Below are 20,558 nucleotides of genomic sequence, written 5' to 3'. Positions count from 1 at the left end.
TAGGTCATAAATCAGGTCGGGTATCGGGTATTTTTCGGGTTGAACCGATATTTGCACACCCCTAACCGAAACTCCAACTTATTGCTTTTAAATATTTGAACTCAACTGCATGCTTTGGGTTCGTCTCGAATCACTTCTCAAAATACAACGTACTTAAAAGTTTACGCTTTTGTGTTCTCCTAGTTGAGAGTTTTGCAACAAAGCTTAAACTGTTTAAAATGAGGCTATGCTGATTGAATGTTAATGCTCAAAGTAGTCTAGAATTTAGTGTTAAGAGCGCTAAGTTGATTGAATGTTAATGTTCAAAGGATTTTTTTTTTTAAAAAACTAGTCTATATGATTTCTAATAATTTGGGCGGCTAACTTTGTTTTTAATCACAAATGGGGTATTGGTTTTTAATAATGGAGAATAAGGTTTTGGGTATAGGTGTATAAGAGAATGTAAGAGGGTTTTCAGGTGAGAGAATCTTATTTGCATCTGATAGTGACGAATAAGGTTAATTGCGTTTGATAGTGACGAGTAAGAGTGAGGTCACGTGACCAGCTACTACTAGCAATTAGTAATGACGAATAACGTTAATTTCACTTGATATTGGCGATTAAGGGCCTATGATCAGGCAAGAGTTGTGTTGTCCATCACCATTTTCTTTCATTTTCAAGAGATTCTCGGTAAAGTTGTATCTTTTTTTATGTTTTAATTTATTTTCATAATTTTAGCATGTGAAGACAATATAGGTTTATTCGTAGCAGATCATAGGCCCTTAATCACCAATATCAAGTGAAATTAATGTTATTTGCCATTACTAAGTGCTAGTAGTAGCTGGTCACGTGACCTCATTCTTACTCGCCACTATCAAACGCAATGAACCTTACTCGCCGTCAAACGCAATTAACCTTATTTGCCACTATCAAACGCAGTTAATCTTATTTGCCACTATCAGATTCAAATAAAATTCTCTCATCTGACAATCCTTCTGCATTCTCTTACACACCTATACCCAAAACCTTATTCGTCACTATTAAAAACCAATACCCCATTTGTGATTAAAAAACAAAGCCAGCCCCCAAGTGAGTAGAAATCTTAAATATACACTATTTAAAAAAAATCTGCTCAAAGTAGTCTAGAATTTAGTGTTAAGAGCGGGATCCGCCTGGGAACGACCTTTTGGTGGTACGGAACCAAGAAATATGAAGGACATGCTGGTTTGAGGATCCAATGGTAAAAGGAAAGGGGGTCCTGATTCGGGACAAAGCTGTTTGACGCAAGAGTCTCATGTATGGTTTCTTTGAGAAGGAGCATTTCGTTTTCACGAAATACGAGAGGAGCACTTCGTTTTCGCGAAATCAAGAGAGTGTAGTCTCGTTCGTTACTGAACTTCTACTTTATCCCTACTCTTCAAAATAGTCGAATAAAGAAGAACCCAACGTGCCCCATGCATGTTAGTCCATCTATATTATGTCAATAGTTGTGGTTATTGTACCTTGTTTCCTGAGCGTGTGTAAAATGCAATGCCTTGTCGAACTCTTCAATGCTTCTTGGTTCTTCGATTTTTGCAGCTAAAGATACTGTTGGAGATACTGGTTAAAATTTTGTGCATTGTATATGTATTTCGTACTTATTTTAACGTGCTTTGTAAACGATATTGTATATTCAATATTGTTTGCCATAGAGAAAAATTAGATCTAGTTTCTCTATAGTCTTGAAACAAATTTATTGAAGCTAGATTGAAAGCCTTTCGGTTTTCAATCTTTAAGCTAAATTTTAATTGAAATTGTTGATAAAGTCTTCAAAGAATTATTGGGAAATATCATTTGTTGTACAAAATTATGTATTAGATTTTGAGAAGATTATTGTAAATCTTAAATCCTAATATCATGTAACAAAACCCAATTATTTTGATTCAGTTGGTTGGTTTTAAACGTTTTCTATTAACATCTTTTTCTCGTAACAAGTTTGCTTTGATACGTTCAAAGTTTTTAATGATCGTTCTGAAATTTATTTGTTTTGTTTGCATTTGTTATATCAAAATATAAACCGGAAATAATTTCGGAACCGTCTGTATAATGAAAACCTTTTGTTATAGATCAACATATTGCAGCCCTTTGATGAAACAAAACTGTCATGTCTTCAAACCAATCCAATGGTCAGGACCCAATTCTATGTTCCTCTTCTTAGTCTAAGACTCGTCGAAAAAAACTATACATTTATTTTTATCATTTTGAAAATATTCGACATTCATGCATACATGTACAACATATCCAAAATGATTTGAGACTTTCGTCATAACTAAGTGGATATATTGTTTACAAAGAGCGCGATATATTGTTTACTAGAGAAATGTTTACCGTAAAACTGAAATTTAAATAACATTGAACGTTGTGTTAAAACTCATTATGTTATGTTTTTATGCATCAAATTCCCGTGACCACGAACTCCATTCGTTGTGAATGTCACTTCGAAATCATGAAAATAGTGTTGTTAGTCACTTTGACATGTTCAAGACTTCTTCAAGAAACTCTCATTTGAAAGATTCCAACATGTTTATTGTGTGGGATATTGTTCATTCATTTGCAAATAAATTACAATACAAATGAAAAACAAATAAAACTAGAGTTAGATGGATTTTTACGTCTTAAATGCAACTAAACTTTTTTTTAGAGACAAGCTTCTTGAATCACATATGATCTTCCTCATAAGTGTTCTCATATTTCTTGTTTGTCATCAATGTAAGTTCCATTCAATCCGTCTATTTATCTTTCAAGTTGTGGATTTTGAATAAAATATTTGACATCTTTGGGTATATATAGGCAACAACACAAACGAAACCAATAACATTGAAACAACTGGAATTTTACGAACATCACCTTGTACTAAGCCTGTTTGTCACAATCTGAAGAATTTGATGGATTTTGTTGTTGTGGCGGTAGACCATGCAGTGGCTACCCAGATATATGCAAGAGAAAGTGTAAGGACGCAAAAAAATGTTGTTAGATGATATCATCATGGGATAATTATATATGCGACAAAAGAACAGATTGTTTTGTTCTACATAATAGATTGAAGTTTGTGACTATTGTTCATTGTATTATCAAGTATCGACTACATTGATCCAGAGGGAGTTAGTTGCAATTCGTTTCACAATTAAGCAACGGTTTCAATGCTTATTTGATAAAAAAAAGTTTGAATTTGTTAATCAATCTATTTGCCCCTCAATTCCACTCTATTAAATTATTTGTTGTTTTGACCCCATTTCAACCTTAATACTTTTTTTTTCGTATTTGAAATGAAATTTCAAAGTGACATGTTATTACCATATAATATTTTGTAAGAAAAAGTCATGAGAGCAACCAATCCTTTGTTAATTAACCAATTTTTTTAACCGCCAATAAATCTTTTAAACGAGCTACCGTCGAATTCACCACACCAGGATATATCCACTCACCTCCGAACCGATAAAAACCCAAACCTAGGGCCAACGCCCGTGAACACTCGCCCCAACGCACGACAGTGCGGTGAGTTAAAACCCGTTCAGCTCAATGACCGACCTAGCGATCGTCGCCTAGTAGTCTAGTCTCCTATCATCACTTGATGCTACCAGAGCGAATCCTTTGTTACTAAACTATTAACCAATTATTAGCATGATCCTTTGTTTTTATTAAACTATTGAAATAAATTTTCTTATTAATATTATTCTCTTTTAAGTCACATTTTTTTTAATTATAATATTATATAAAATTTTAATAAAAACAAAATAAAGAGGTGAAAGAAAGAAAAAAATAATTAGGTGTCATCTTCATTGGTCATCGACTCACTTTGGCCGGAGATCCGATCGGAGCACCAAAATCCGATAACCTAACCGCTTCACAACCACAGATCCGATCGGAACAACCAAATCCTCAATCAATTATGTCTCTGAACATGAAAACCCTAACCCAGGCCTTCGCAAAAACCGCTGCCGTAATCGAAAAGACCGTACAAGACGTCACCGGCCCCAAGCCTCTTCAGGACTACGAGCTTCTCGATCAGATCGGCTCCGCCGGTCCCGGCCTCGTCTGGAAGCTCTACTCCGCCAAGCCACGTGGCGGTTCCACCGTTATCTCGCAGCAGTACCCTACGGTTTGCGTTTGGGTGCTTGATAAGCGCGCGTTGTCGGAGGCTAGGGCACGCGCCGGCCTGTCTAAGGCGGCGGAGGACTCGTTTTTTGAGATTGTTAGGGCGGATGCCACGAGGTTGGTGAGGTTGAGGCATCCCGGAGTGGTGCATGTGGTTCAGGCGTTGGATGAGAATAAGAATGCCATGGCCATGGTCACTGAGCCGTTGTTTGCGTCCGTGGCCAATGCCGTTGGGATGTTGGATAATATTGCCAAAGTGCCGCGCGGGCTGCAAGGAATGGTAGGTTGTTTGTTTTGTTATTTGTGGAATTTGAGGTTATGATAATGTGTATGTATTGGTAACCTTGATGTTAATTATTGATTGCTAAGAGCCCATAGAGTGTGAATTAGGGGCTTAGGGCTTAGTATATATCGGTTCGGTTTAGTTATTCCGCTACACCGAAACGGAAAACCGAAATTTGGTTTTTGGAAAATCATCCACCAAAACTGATAACCTAAATCGGTTTGGTTAATTCGGTTGGTTTGTCAGTTTGTATCGGTTAATAAGCAAAACTAAACTTAGGTTAGAATTGTTTTGCTTAAAAGTACATGAAATGGAGGCATAAAACATGAAATGGAGGTATGAAAGCTAGAAATATATGAAATATGAATGGTTTGGTTCAGTTAATTGAGGGTACATGAAAAAACCAATAACTGATTTTCGGTTAGTTTCAGTTCGGTTTCATCGGTTAATGGTTCAGTTATTGCTCATCCCTAGACTATGAATGATAACTCTGTTTCATATCCCCTAAAATGTACACTCCTTTTGTAGGAAATGGGACTGTTGGAGGTAAAACATGGTTTGCTTCAGGTAGCAGAATCTTTGGACTTTCTACATAATAATGCTCACCTCGTTCATCGCGGTCTATCACCCGAGGTATACACAAGGTTATTTGATCTTACTTATTGATCGTTATAGTCAATGTTAGCATTTCATTTGATCATTTTCTTCGTTGGTTATTTGAGGCTGTGCTAATTAACTCGAGTGGAGCTTGGAAGCTTGGTGGATTCGGTTTTGCAATATCTGCAGACCAATCGTCTGCAGATCCATCTACTGTTCCGCCCTTTCATTATTCTGTGAGTGGTAACATTTGTGGAAATTATAAAACAATAATGTAAATATTCATTCTCTAGACTTATGTTTCACATGATTATGCTATATTAGGAATATGATGTTGAAGATTCACTGTTGCCACTTCAGCCATCACTGAACTACACTGCACCAGAGCTGGTCAGGGCCAAGGCTCCTTCGTTTGGATGCTCATCTGATATTTTTAGCTTTGCGTGTCTCGCATATCACTTAATTGCTAAAAAGCCTTTGTTTGACTGTCGCAACAATGTGAAAATGGTATTAGATTTAAAAGGATAAATGTCTTTATATAAGCCGTAACACAAGTTTTCCATTTTGTTTATTGGTAACTTTGTGTACTTTGATGCAGTACATGAATAAGTTGACATATTTATCCAGCGAGGCGTTTTCATCTATCCCCCCTGAACTAGTTTCTGATTTGAAGCAAATGCTTTCACCAAACGAGGCTTTAAGACCATCAGCTTTAGATTTTACAGGTAAAGTGCGACTTGCCTGTGTTGAGAGTAAAGGGCGGTTTTGATCTTTCACTTTGTATTTTATAGTTACTTATGATTTTCTTACTTCTCAGGTTCTCCCTTTTTTCGCGATGACACTAGGTTGCGAGCGCTTCGCTTCCTGGACCACATGCTTGTACGTGCGTGGGATTTAAGTTATTTATAATAATATTCTGAATTAGTATGATGTGTTATAAGATGCCTTTATGTTCATTTTTATTTGCTTTAGGAAAGGGATAACATGCAGAAGTCTGAGTTTTTAAAAGCACTGTTGGACATGTGGAAAGATTTTGATGCTCGCATATTACGTTACAAGGTTATTGTTTTGTTTAAAATTGTGGGCTATCAAATAATATTCATAACACAGTTTGTTTAATTTCACAAGTTTAACTTTGTTTCTGTTTGTGTAGGTTCTTCCGCCTCTATGTGCAGAGCTTAGGAATATGGTTATGCAACCAATGATTCTGCCCATGGTTTTAAAGATAGCCGACTCTCAGGTATCTTGTTTTAAAGTTAATGCAAAAAAATATCTAAATAATGGGTGGTTGGCAAATTTGTTTGTATATGAAATGCGTTTAATCAGTTGCATTATGTTTTTATTTCTTTTAAAAAAACACTAATTTGTGTTGATGTAATGCAGGATAAAGTTGATTTTGAGACTTCAACACTACCTGCTCTTGTTCCTGTCTTAACCACTGCTGCAGGTGAGACCCTACTGCTGCTTGTGAAGCATGCAGAGTTAATTGTCAATAAGGTAAGAAATTGACATTATTACCCTTCTTTTTTATGATGCGTGTTTTGTATGTTCTATTGGTGAAAGTTGAAACTGGCATTTTTCTTTTTATATGGACAAATTAGTAATTTGCCATTATAAAAGGTTCATTAAACAAGTAGTAGGGTCACCTTACCTTTGTGTTAATTGTCAATCTGGATATTGTTTGTTCATTTAGTTAAAACGATCAAACATGAACACATGTCTTGTTCATTCATTTATGTTTGTTCATTTACATTTATTTATGTTTGTTAGTTTACGCTTGTTTAAGTTTGTATATTTATTTAATACTTTTAGGTCCATTACAATTTAGTCTAGTTTTATGCAATATATTGATGTGGTTCCAACATTTAATCGTTGGCCAAAAGAAAATAGAGAGATTCCAGATTAGAGGAATAGAGAGAACATAGACTAATTTTATCAATTTTCATTCATTATCCTTCTCAACAATGGTTTTCCCTTTTTAAAGAGATACAAGAACCACGAGCACACGGAACACACTATTAGCCTAAAAAGCTGAAACATGGGAACCTGTTTCTCTTTATTTAACACAAACCCTAACCTACTGATGATTAGAAAAATAAACAAATGAATGATAAACATACAGCCTACTCCTCTGCGTGCATGGGCTCATGTTTTATGGGCTTGGGATCTTTGTCAGGTTCTTTCTGTATGGGCCCGGACAAATAACATATATCACTCATTACAATTTAGTCTAGTATTATTAATATTCTAGCCTAACCGATTGATGTTCATGTTTACCTTTAACTGGTGTTCGCTAAGTTATGCCTGTTCATCCATGTTCAGTTTTGTTCGTTTGCGTTTGTGAACCGTTCATTTATGCTGTTAATGAACGAACTTGGACAAGAAAATCCGGGCTTTTTATTAGAGTGTTTGATTGTTTGTTCTGTTTAAGTTTAACAAGCGGACATGAACATGCCCTGTTCGTTTTGGTTTAGTTTGTTTATAAGCCTAAGAAAAGTACGGAATTTACCCTTCTTGTGAATAAAATATGGATTATGGAACAAATGTAGCACAACCAAATAATTATAATAGTCGGGAAATATGTGGACCTTATAATATATGAAAAGTTAAATATTAGAATTAATGTTTTGATAAATTATTTCTGTAACTGCATCTAGTGATGTTTATAATGGCAGGCTAGTCAAGAGCACTTGATTTCTCATGTTTTACCGATGCTTGTGCGAGCCTATGATGACACTGATGCTCGCATGCAAGAAGAAGTGCTGAAAAAAACTGTAACTCTCGCTACAAAACTTGATCCTCATGTAAGTTTGTTTTATGTTAATTGATTAATTGTTTATAAAGGAAAATGTTAGATTGCTAGTTTAAGATTATGCTGACATCAGGTGTTTTGACTAAAATCCAGCTAGTAAAACAATCAATTTTGCCTCGTGTTCATGGCTTGGCCCTTAAGACAACAGTTGCTGCGGTATGTAATCTTTCTTAATATGAATATTTTAAGATGCAATAAGCTTAAATTTAAAATCCCTATCTGATATACCGATCTGGCAGGTGAGAGTGAATGCCTTGTTATGTTTAGGTGATATGGTTAATGTACTCGATAAGCCAGCTATTTTGGAAATCCTACAAACAATTCAACGTTGCACTGCTGTTGACCGTTCTGCCCCTACTCTTATGTGCACCCTCGGTGTTGCAAATTCCATTTTGAAAAAGGTCTCACATTTAATTTCTTTTTCTCTTTTTATTTATATATTCTGTTATAGACAACTGACATTTCTCTTTTTTCTGTTATTCTGTTATGTAGCATGGAGTTGACTTTGCCGTTGAACATGTTGTTCCATTACTTATCCCCCTTCTTCTTGCACAACAATTAAACGTTCAGCAGTTCGCCAAATACATGTCGTTTGTTAAAGGTGTCCTAAGGTATGCCCGTTTTTAGCAAAATGCAATTATTTATTTGAATAAATTACACAATTTTTTGTTTTATTTGCAGGAAAATTGAAGAGAAAAAGGGTGTAACAATGAACGATCCATCAGTTGAAATAAAGTCATTTCCTTTACCAAATGCATGTTTCTCACAACCGCCTTCTGTTAAAACCGTTCCAACTGTTTCACCCGCCATAAAAACGAACTCCACATGGGACGAAGATTGGTCCCAACCAAAAACATCTTCCACACAACCCAAATCATCATCAATAAACACACCACAAAATGTCCCGATCATGTCTATGTCTACATCCGTGCAACAAACACCAACATCGTGTGCAGCAGCCGATTTTGAGTGGCCCCCGCCGTTACCCTTCAATCAAGGTGGTGATAGTATAAAAGGCGGGTCTCCAAACGCTTCAAACGCAAGCTTTGATGATTTAGACCCGTTTGCAAACTGGCCTCCGGCAGCACCACAAGCTTCAAACGGTTTATCAAAACCAAACCCGTCTGTCAACCGAACCGCCACACATGCAGAAAGTCAACCAAACAGTAATACCAATACTGACTGGGTCAACAACCTTGACTTTCCTGGTATTGGTAGTCTGAACGGTGGAAGTTCTAGCCATAACTCAATTGGGTTCATGAGAAATGACCATGGTACATCAACTGGGGCTAAGACACCGGATCTTAGTTCCATATTTGCATCAACCAAGGGCTCGCAGGCAGCACCGAGACTGGCCCCACCACCTCAGAATGCTGTTGGTAGAGGGAGAGGTGGTGGTAGAGGCCAGGGGCAAAATCGCCAATCTCGTTCCACCAATGCAAAACCGGCATCTGAGCAGCCTCCGTTATTGGATTTGCTCTAGGTTTGAACCTTACCGCGGGCATGAATATGCATGCGTGTTCATATATTGTCACGTTTTAAAGTTTTGTTTTCTTTTAATAGTTTGATATACTTGTAGTCTGCTTTCTGTTATTAATAGCATATCGTATCACATTATATTTTATTTGTGTTGTTTGTATTAGTACATTACTTGTGATATACTCTGATTCAACTGGTTTAGTTGCTCAAGGCTACGATTCTTTATTCATAATGTAAAAGTATATTTTGCATCAAAATAGTGTTTTAAGTTTTAAAATGAACATGCCAGTTTGAATGGTTTTCTTGATAAGATTGAGATTAATGCAAATGAAGCTAAAACTCACTCATCGTGTTTGTTGAAATTTATACGAATGAAACTAAATCTTTCTTAGGAAGTTGCTACTGCTTGGTAGCAACTTAGTTCAAGCGGTATCAGTTTTGTCTATCAGTAACCAATGAGCTAAGTAGCAAATAAGATGTTCTAGCATCTTAAACTGCAGCCGGATCTTAGAACTTCAGTAGCAACAAATTTGCTACCGAGTGGAATGCAACTATCGTGGTTACATCCCAGCTGCCATAATTGTTTACAAAAAGCGGCGTTTTGCATGGACATTGTAACGATTCGACATCGAATAAAGAAATAATCTCGTCTAATTTCAACACTTCAAATTGGACAAAGGAGAACATCTCATTTTTTGATAGAAATTTTCTATCTTATCTTAAACGAAATATTTAATCTGAAAATAATTACACGACTGGAAAAGTTGTCTAAGATATCAAATTGAACAACGCGAAACCTACAATCAAGAGATGAGCTGCAACATTTATAAGGTTTCTGAGGTAATGGTCTTATGGACCATCATCCAACCATTAAATCATGTATTTGGTTGGATACAAATGGTAACCATTTAGAAGAGATGGGTAGTTGAAGGGTTAGGTTAAAATAAAAACACACTTGAGTTATGAAAACTTTAGAAACTCATTCTTAATCACATGTTTTTAATTAAAGTTTGAATTATGTGGTCCACAATTAAAGTTAATAAAAGATATAAACATAAATATAACTTTTTCTCTCTCCTGAAAACATATAAAAAAATTATTAAAAAAATGTTAAAAAATAGCAAAACAATTTTTTTCTATGTTTCGATGTTTTGTATTAAATGTTACAACATATATTACATGTGCAAAAAAAAAAATGATGTTACATAGGGTTTTCGCGGGTTTTCACAACTAAAATGAGTTTTCATTCTATACTTTCCCGGTAGTTGAATCCATAAACATAAACATCAAGTGGTTGTGTGGCCATCGTTTGTTTATTTGTCTAATGTACGTTGCCAATATCATCAACTTCGTTTCCCATTGGCTTCTTGACCTTCTAATACCAGATCTTAAATTTAAAATTTATATGTTTAGACCAATCTTATCTTATCTTATCTTACAAAACTAATAAAAGAAAATGTTAAAGCTTAGGTGTTTAACCCATATTTCACTTATTTCCTAATCTCTAATCTCATTCATTCTAGCTATTTATGGGTCATGGGTCAAACCATTTTGTCAAATGGGTTATAACACGGATTATATTCATTTTTAAATCAAGTGTCATTTTCATACTTAAGGTTTGACCAACTACACAACTTTAATACATTTTTTTTAAATTTCTTGCAAATCAACACCTGGTGTTTCCAAAATCATGTTATTTTAGTACTTTTCGTTAACCCTGTTTGTTTTTTCCATTAAGTCTACATTAAAGTAATTCATAAGTATTTTAAGAACCATAACTAAATAATAGACCTTATTTATCTTTATCATTTGACAAAATTCGTGTAATACACGGGTTCAAAAGCTAGTGATGGGATATTTTCATTTTATATGATTCATTTAAAAATTAAATGTTTGTTATGAATCATTTAAAACAGTCAAATTAAATAATATACATTATTCGCAAAAATACAAAGCAATCTAATTATTATTTAAATGGATCCACCTAACACGTAAATCTAACTTTTTCAATAATAATTCAACACACTCATGACATATACATTACATTCATATAACAAACTTTTTAGCATTTGTGAAATGTCACCTTATAAAAGTGATTATTGGTTAGTCTATGATACAAATATTCATGAATGTTCACTTATGCAATAATATGTTAATTTCATAGAAATATTGGTTATTATTTAGACAATCAATGGTTATTTTGCCTTAGAAACGCATTAATTATAATCCGTATGGTATAAGCTCCTAATGCAAAAGGTAAATAAAATTTAAAAAATATTTAAGTAAATAAATAATATGTTAAAACTAAATGAGATCCATAGAAGGTCATAGGTAAAAAAAAAATAAAGAGAATTTAGTATATTAAATCTAAGATTTCGACAAATAAAAGGGAGCCAAAACAATCTTTTCTTAATGTATTATTTTCAGAAAATTATAATAATCGTTCACGATTGGTTTAAAATTACGATTTCGTCTACACTTTTCTTTCTTACCAGCTACCACTCTCAGCTGCATTCATTTCTTTGTCATTTCAGTATTTGAAACTAAGCGCTACATTATATGTTGTAAAATGGAAAATATCACTTTCATTTTGCATGCAAGTTTTTAGCGAGAATTGACATTTTAACAACACACATATAATAACATTATGACTATAAAATATAATATCTTAATCAACAAATGGGACTCCATACTAATTAATCTTTTTATTTTTATGGTTTGTTTAAAATTATAGTCCCTCTTCATCCTTTTTTTTACGACTGTCAGTCAATAGTTTTATTTTTTTGTCATTCCAGTTTGAAACTAACCACCTAAAGTTTCAAATAAGAATGCACATTTTATCAACCAATATAATAACATTATAACCATAAAATATAATTTGTGTATTAGTTTTCATTAATCTCAAATATCATTTTTCGGTCGCTGTCGATCCCAACTAACGAGTTGGGTGCTGGCGGTCCCATCTTTTAATGTATTTCTTCCCAATGGTCCACGACTAACAGACACCTGACGTCATTACTCGTAGGTTGCCAGAAACGCTTTTGACCGAAAAGTCTATTTTTTCCCGGAAAACTCAACCTGAACACTACCACCACCACCACCACCAATAGCTGACTCACTACCAACCAACCAAACACCACCACTAAGCACACCAATCAATTCCGACGATGGTTCTAAAGTTCCGACAACCTCAATAATTGAGCCTTTTACTAGAAAAAAAGTTGCTAAATGTTATTTGAGACGGAAATGTTGAGTTTTCCGGAATAAATGTGCGTTTCCGGCGAAAAACGTTTTTCTGACGACTTGCAACAAACAGTGTTAAAATTCTGTTAGTCGCGGACCGTTGGAAACAAATATGATAAAAAATGAGTTCCTTATCAACCAATTCATTAAATTAATTAAGACCAAAAACGACCGAAAGATGATAGCTAGATTAATAAAAACCAATATGACAGTATAATAATATCATAATCAAGAAATGGGGCTCCATACATACTAGTAATTAAAGAGGGTGACTGAGAGTTGCTAAGTTGGGCAGAGGAGAAACACGCCTGTGTGGATCTTACAGGAGTGTCTCCTCTTGTTGGGCTCAGGGACCGTGGGTTTGTTGTGGGTCAGGCTGCGTTGAAGGCTGAATCGGGCAAAGTTGTTAAACACGAGAAAGCTTGTTTAGATAATCAACATGTCATTCTACCACTTGCCTTTGATACATTTGGTTTTCTGGCTCCAGAGGCTGTGAAATTTTTGAGTAGGGTTCAGCGCGTCGTACACGGAACCTCTTCAGCTTCTAGGTCCCAAAGCTTCGTTTTTAGCAGGATTGGCTTTGCTGTTCAAAAGGGGGTTGCGGCGCAGCTTGTTGCCCGTTTGCCTGCCACTAATCGTTTTATAGTAAATTGGTTAGTTGTAACTCAAATGAGTGGTTACATGGGTTACAGGTAATTGCTTACTTATGAATCCAGACAAAATCATTGTCATGGATCCCCTTATCATGTGTTAGTTACTTACTTACATCTTTCAACATTATCTTCCATCCACTCCACACATCCCAACATCATCCATCATCTGCAACTCATACCATGGCTTTTGCAGGCACAACCCAGAAATGTATGGCATGTGACAAGACTGTCTACCTTGTTGACAAACTCACTGCTGACAATAGGGTCTTCCACAAGGCATGCTTCAGCTGCCACCATTGCAATGGCACACTCAAGGTTGGATTTTCGATTGTTATATGTGTTTTTTTAGATCTGCACAGAAGGTGTTCGACCTAATGCCTCACTGAGTATAAACTTGTGATACCGACTAATTGTTGTCGAATTCGGGTGATTTGCAGCTCAGTAACTATAATTCCTTTGAGGGTGTGCTGTATTGCAGGCCACACTTTGATCAGTTGTTCAAGAAAACTGGGAGTTTAGATAAGAGCTTTGAAGGTACACCATCATCATTAATGGCTGATAATTAATAATTAATTAGTAAATAATTCAATACTCATGAATCCATGATCAAATTCACTGGTTTTTAATCATGTTACAGGCACACCAAAGATTGTGAAACCACAGAACCGATGGCGAGGTATGAGTTTAATCGAACACATCCGCCGTAAACTGAATCTAGATCTGATCTGTTTTGTTTGGATATTGAAACTGAAACTGATGAATCTTGAATTGTTTAACAGAAGCCTTTGGCTTATAAAGTCTCGAGTATGTTCGTGGGTACACGAGATAAGTGTTTGGGCTGTCAGAAAACGGTCTATCCAACTGAAAAGGTAAGATCTTTGAGCTTAAAGCAAGCTGATTCATCATTTCATTGTTTTATATGCTAAATATGTAGCAAATTGAATTAGGTTTCTGTAAATGGGACTGCATACCATAAGAGCTGCTTTAAGTGTAGCCATGGAGGTTGTACGATTAGCCCGTCGAATTATGTTGCACATGAAGGTCATCTGTACTGCAGACACCACCACACTCAGCTCATTAAAGAGAAGGGTAACCTGAGTCAGCTTGAGGGCGAGCGATCTGCCAGGGTTGCAGAAGCGGCACCTTGATTGTTGATTGATTGCCTTTTATGAGTTATGATGATCTTACAACCTGTGTTATGTTGTTGGTGTTGGGAGATTTGTATGCTTGATAAAGATATGGGAGTCTGTTTTCTTTTGCTTGTGACACTTTGAATGGAATATTGGAATTTAAGAGTGTTCTGCTTCCTGTTGTTCATGTTGAAAATTCTGAAATATTAATACAGGTTTGATGCAAGCTCGATCTCGATTTGCCTTGTAAGCTCTAAAATAGTTGTAAGAAACCATTCTCGATTCGATTGACTTGATGTAGTTCTACTTGAACAAGCTCTAGTAGAGTTCAAGCTATAAATGTTAACTCATTTGCATAGATATATATTACAGTATAATTTAAACAGGCTCTAGCTTGCATAGCTATGGTAAGCATGATTTAAAAAAGTGTGAGACGCTATGAGGCATTTAGGTCTAACACAACTCGGGCATTTGCGCTTGAAAGAGCCAGCTTTTGACCAATTTAGCTTATTTGATGAACGAGCCGCGCTGAATAGTGTAAAATGAGTTAACTAACGAGCTCAAGCATAAAACGAGTCACCCAACTTTCAAACTCCATGCATGCCCCGACATGGATTCAGCTCGACATATTCCTGTTTTTCCAGTAAATATCGAATTCACAATGCAGGGTAAGTGGTAAGGTTTGAGAAGGAAGGGATGATGGCAATTTTGGGATAAAGAGGCTTCTTTCACTGAGACTCTCGGCTCCAAAAACTTCGTTTTTTTTTCTTCTCTTTTTTTGACGCGAATATTATGCAGTCCAATAATTAGATATTATAAAATGCGGCTAAAAAAATATAACAATTTTGCAATATTTCAGTACATTGTGCTTTAAAAACAAGAAAATTATCCAATAAGAGCATGTACAAAGTACAACACACAAAATCTGTACATCAGCATTCAACCATGCATAAACATAAACATGAAAGAAAAAATACAGATTTTGCAAAGATCTGAAACTAAACAGATCAATAAAGTTTTAACTTATTTATCTAAAAAATCAATCATCAACCTTTTCATAAGGTAACCCAGATTGACTTCAAATCTGCAAACTACCACTGTAACCAAGAATTACCAAGCATCACAATGGTTGCACCGTGTCTAACAGACATCCATCAACCGCAATATGCTTCAGATCAATAATATGATTATCACGAAGAAACCCGAACCCAAATGTCCCATCGCCATACTCCCAAATCCTTCCCTCCACCTGATGAGGATTCGCAGAAGTGGGCCCCGCTAGTCCCGGTAACACAAGATCATAGCTTGAATTAATATAAAGAATACGCGACACAGATTCCATTTGTGAAGATGGAATCTCTCCGGGTGGAAGAAGATGTTCACGGGTTTCGTATATGTGTTCTTCCTCGGAAGAAAACGGGGATTCAAGAAATGTAGTGTTGGAAGTCCAAAACACAGGGGCACAACTGGAAAAAGGTTTGCAAGAATCCCCAATTTTTCTACATGCTATACCGCCAATGTCATCATATGCCACAAGATAAAAGTCCAGCTTTGCATCTTCACAAATACCCTGCACCAAGAAACTTTAAAAAACGGGCCGTGCTCGAGTTGACCTGTTTAACCGGTTAGTTAAACAGGTTGACACGCCAACCGATTCGGTTAAATAGCAAGTTTACGATTCGGACCCAGTTGCCAGTTTATGATTTATGACGCGTATAAACCCTTTTTACACAACCTACCAACCCATTTAGCAACAACTTTATTATTACACACCAGCCCATTTGACACGTTTATCAAAACAGGTTGGCAGGACGATTTTGGTTTGACATGTTTAGTCAGATAAGCCGTTGACTAACTAAATCTGATTATGATTTAACAACCCACTAATCTGATTATCAAGTTTACAGCTTCATTACACCAGGTCATGTTTGGTTTGACCTGTTTAGTTAAACAGGTCGACCTGCCAACATGTTCGGTTAAACAGGTTGATCCACTAACCCGTTTATGGCCCATTTTTTGCAGTCTACCAACCCGATCAACAAGTTTACAATTGTATTACTACCCGCCAACTAGGGGTGTGCAAGATACGGGTCTGACCGTTGAAACCGGCTCCGGTTAACTGGTATTTGAAAGCATGTACGGTTGGTTCCAGTTCTGAACATCAACCATAAATGCATACTCGGCGGAACAATGTTTGAACCGCGAACCCATGAAAATCAAAAGCCGCTGAATTTCTTGGGGGCATGCAGGATATAGAATGGATGCCATGCAAGAATGAACCTGAAAATATTCCATTTTATGTCACTGCTATGTATATAGTTGTAAGATCAAGATTGTTTTGATGATTTTGAAGTATACAGGTCAACATGTTTTAAGGTTTTTGACTTTTTGGTCAAAAGATGATTATGCTAACATCTTTATGTCGCATAATAAAATTTTCAGGTTCAACATCTACTGTTTTATGTGGCATAATATTATATCAACAGCTGGTCAGTTACACACATCACTAAGCGTCTAAGTTGCTGCAACTGCAACTGATCATGTGTGCTTAAAGCTCCCGCATCTTGAATCTTCTTAACAAACATTTGAAACCCACCAAACCGTTCCAGCATCCGGATTAAATATCCAGACCAAACCATTTGTAATAGGTGAGGTTCCGGGTTTATAACCGGTTTAAAGCTCCTGCATGATTTTTCAAACCCAAAAAAGGACCTATTACAAATGGGTTGGTCCGGGTATTTAAACCGGTTATGCGGGAACGAGTTGGCAGGTTTCCCAGGTTTGCTAACAAGAATCAGTATGCAGGAGCTTTATGCACACATAACCTGATCATATATCAATACAAACACGCATTATCAGTTGCAGCAACTTAGACCCTTAGTGATGTGTGTAACTGTGAATCTGTGATATAATATTATGCCACCACATAAAGCAGTAGATATTGAACCTGAAAACAATATATTATGCAAAGACAAAGATATTAATATAATCATCTTTTGACCAAAAGGTCAAAAACTTTAAACATGTTGACCTCTACTTCAAAATCATCAAAAAAATCTTGATCTTGCAACTATATACAAAATAGTGAGCATAAAATAGAATATTTTCAGGTTACTCTTGCATGAGATTCTTTCTTTATCCAGCACACCCCTAAGAAATTAAGCGGGCTTTTGATCTTCACAGTTCCAGCAGTGTTCCGCCAGATATGACCAGGACCGGAACCGTACTTGCTTTCAAATACCGGTTCCATTAAACCGGAACCGTAAACTGATTCACAGATTTCACGGGTCAGACCCGTATCCTGCACACCCCTACCGCCAACCCATTTAAATAAAGGGCTAAATGGTCTTGTTCAAGCTACAATTTTAAGTGTGTGCAGGGACGCAGGGTAGGGTTGATGTTCTTGACACAAATAAATACATGTGTCATGTACGGGTTGACCAGTTTAACCTGCTTATGACCCGTTTCATCCACTCTTTACAACCCACCAACCCAATCAACAAGTTTAGAACTTTATTATTACACGCCAACATGTTTAACACGTTTAAACAAGCCATGCTCAGGTTACAAAATTTAAAGTGTGTGTGGGCTAAAACTAATGTTTTTGGCACGGATAACAATACAGGCCGTGTTCAGGCTGAACAAATCAGCAAATCAACCCAACACAATTGACACCCAGAATTCTAAAGAATCCATGTTCATAGTTTTCAAACTCCACCGTAAATGATTAATAATTACCTTCCAAAGACCCTGTAACGGCCTCGAAGACGTGGGCGAGTGATTCACAATCTTAATAAAATGCTCAGACTCCCACTTCTTATTCCCATTCTTCTCTTTCTCTCTTCTCCTCTGTCTCCTCTCTCCCACCGGACTCGTCCGGTTCGCAAAATACTGATACATCTCCGACGTCAGCCGGTTCGGAGGCGATCCACTTTCCACCCCAATCAAATCCTCATTCATCACATTCGAATTCCTCGACCCACCGAAACCAACCCGCTCCTCGATTATTATATGGCTTTTCCCCAAATGATTCACATCCACCGAAACCAATTCGTTCCCGGAACCCGAAACTAACCCATTTTCACCCATCAAAATTGACCCGGGTTCCAATTGGAGCTCCGAATTCGGCTGCAGATAATTAACCATCTCGCCTTTATCCGAAATCCCCATGATCAAAAACGGCGACTTTACGACGTCGTAATTACCGTTACCGGACGGTGAAACCCTAGACCCGGTTATGAAAAACGGGCCCCACTCAAACAGCACCAAAGGTGGGGGCTTGTTGGGGATCGAATTGGGTGTTCTGGGTTGTGATTGGCTGGAGCTTAATCGCCAGAAGCCGATTAGGTTTTCGTAATGCTGGAGGGTGTTGTAGAGGTGCTTGAAGGAGATGGATCCGGAGCCCCATTTGGCGATGTGGGTGTTGGAGCCCCATCGGCGGTGGCACAAGGAGAACCAGAGGGTGGAGTCGCTGCGGCAGAGGGTTGAGAAGCGTTTGGAAGTGCAGGCGAATGAGGAGAGGTGGGGTGGGGTGAGGAAGGATAATATGCAGAGCTGGACGTCTTCCGGGAACTCGGAGAGTGGGATTGCGGTATCGTCGGTGGTGGACATTTTGTGGTGATTTGGGATTTGTGAGATGGGTTGAAGATTGAAGATGGAAGATGAAGATGAAGATGAAGATGTTGTCTGAGGATATTCGAAACAGATGTACGGATCCTTAAAATTTGGTTAAGGTTGTGTTTAAGGTTTAATTTTATTATTATCTATATTATATATAAAAAGAATCCTAAACAAACATTATAAACTTTACAAGTCTTGATGCATGTTTTAACTTCTTTTGGGGGTAAAGATGTCTTCTTTAGAGCATTCACAATCCATTCCCCATCCATATCCCTATAATTACACTACAAAACACTACATTTTTTTTCCTGTTTAATTAAATAATAATTTTTATACCTTTATTATTACAGTTTTCTCTCCCCTCTACTCACAACCTACTTAACAAATATTAAAAAATAAATAGGGGCAAACAATGTTCCCTAAATGTTTCCCCAAATTTACAAAAATCACTACATTTCTCTCTCCACTCTATAATTTACACTCACAGCCATTCAAAACTTTACCCTATAATTTACCAATCCCCCTCACATAATTATGGGGGATGGGTTGGGAAAGAGTAATTACATCTTTGGCCTCTTAATTTTATTCAACTTTAACTATATAAAACAATATTTACATTTTTGACCCCTTAAGTTAAACCAACTACCCCTCACGATTTTTAAACGATCATAACTAATGCATACATTAATATTTAAAAAAATAAACTACACCATAAAAACAAGAATTTTATTCTCTTTAATTTGAATTTAGTATTGTATACTTTGAAATTTTAAAAAATTCACATGTTTCGAGAATACGAGTTAGGACCGACAACCGGGTTCTGGCCAGGAGTTTAACATCGTCAGATTACACCAACACTGGTTAAACGTTCGATGTCGGGTTACATGCGTACCGACATATGTTACGAGTTGGTTGCCGCGTTACACACGTACCGACGCTAGATTTCGTGCGGCCAAGCACGGGTTACCCGCGTACCGAATCCGGTTACGTATCCGATGATGCGTTATGCGTTTATCGTCATCAAGTTACGCTCGTACCGGTACCGGCTATGTGGCCGGCGTTGAGTTACATGCGTATCAACATCGGTTACAAGTTTGATATCGCTTTATGCGACCGATGTGGGTTTATGTGCGTTCCAATGTTGGTTTACGCGCATAGCGACCCTGCTACGCGTTCCAATGTTGTTTTTTGTTCATAGCGGGTCGATGAAGTGTTCCATGTCGCATTACGTGCATGCTAATGTCGGGTTGTGCATGCCATATCAACATATTCTAATCATTTAGAAAAAAACACCACCTAATTCTCTAACCCGTTTGAAAAATAGCACCAACCCATTTTAACACGTACATAATAACGCAATATATGTTTGTAATATTGCACGTACATAATTACGTATAAACAAAAATAATTACACACCTTATACAATAATTATGCAATATATTTTCATAATTAAGCATGACTATAATCACACATATTATACGCACAACACACCTAGGTTTAAAGAAAATCATTTTTATATCTTTGAAAAAAAGTAGTATAGCAAAAAAGTGTAGTTTGTTTTTTTAGAAAAAAAAATACTTATATAGTTTTTTTAAAAAATGCTTGATTTTATGGTCTTGTTTTTTATA

General features: G+C 36.6%; 1 protein-coding gene and 2 pseudogenes across 3 annotated transcripts; 2 read left to right on the top strand and 1 right to left on the bottom strand.

Annotated features, from left to right (window-relative positions):
- The first annotated feature begins 3,825 nt into the window (after positions 1–3,825).
- Positions 3,826–9,351, top strand: LOC143545113 (SCY1-like protein 2 A). The gene is made up of 14 exons (XM_077037053.1): positions 3,826–4,393; positions 4,925–5,029; positions 5,119–5,229; positions 5,318–5,500; positions 5,592–5,718; positions 5,811–5,872; positions 5,966–6,052; positions 6,147–6,233; positions 6,377–6,490; positions 7,669–7,797; positions 7,899–7,961; positions 8,045–8,206; positions 8,298–8,416; positions 8,487–9,351. The coding sequence occupies exons 1-14, from the start codon at positions 3,908–3,910 to the stop codon at positions 9,286–9,288; spliced, it is 2,637 nt and encodes an 878-aa protein (XP_076893168.1). The 5' UTR covers positions 3,826–3,907; the 3' UTR covers positions 9,289–9,351.
- Positions 9,352–13,312: 3,961 nt separating this feature from the next.
- LOC143545112 (LIM domain-containing protein WLIM1-like) lies at positions 13,313–14,495 on the top strand (annotated as a pseudogene). The gene is made up of 5 exons (XR_013137369.1): positions 13,313–13,495; positions 13,618–13,714; positions 13,818–13,856; positions 13,960–14,049; positions 14,128–14,495. The product of XR_013137369.1 is annotated as an LIM domain-containing protein WLIM1-like (transcript).
- An 858-nt stretch (positions 14,496–15,353) lies between these two features.
- Positions 15,354–18,921, bottom strand: LOC143545086 (F-box protein At3g12350 pseudogene; annotated as a pseudogene). The gene is made up of 2 exons (XR_013137364.1): positions 18,049–18,921; positions 15,354–15,880 (listed from the first exon to the last, which is right to left on the bottom strand). The product of XR_013137364.1 is annotated as an F-box protein At3g12350 pseudogene (transcript).
- Positions 18,922–20,558: the final 1,637 nt, after the last annotated feature.

Source organism: Bidens hawaiensis, unplaced genomic scaffold, assembly GCF_021521415.1.
Source record: "Bidens hawaiensis isolate Kalapana, Puna unplaced genomic scaffold, B.hawaiensis_p1.1 tig00013821_1, whole genome shotgun sequence".
Taxonomy (NCBI): domain Eukaryota; kingdom Viridiplantae; phylum Streptophyta; class Magnoliopsida; order Asterales; family Asteraceae; genus Bidens; species Bidens hawaiensis.
Note: the sequence above shows the minus strand (reverse complement) of the source record. Positions and strands in the feature narration are given on the sequence as shown.

Coding starts and splice junctions, on each gene's coding strand:
- LOC143545113 (XM_077037053.1), top strand. CDS start 3,908: ATGTCTCTGAACATGAAAACCCTAACCCAGGCCTTCGCAAAAACCGCT. Junction 5,030..5,118: donor ATCGCGGTCTATCACCCGAG/GTATACACAAGG, acceptor TGGTTATTTGAG/GCTGTGCTAATTAACTCGAG. Junction 8,417..8,486: donor TTTGTTAAAGGTGTCCTAAG/GTATGCCCGTTT, acceptor TTTTATTTGCAG/GAAAATTGAAGAGAAAAAGG.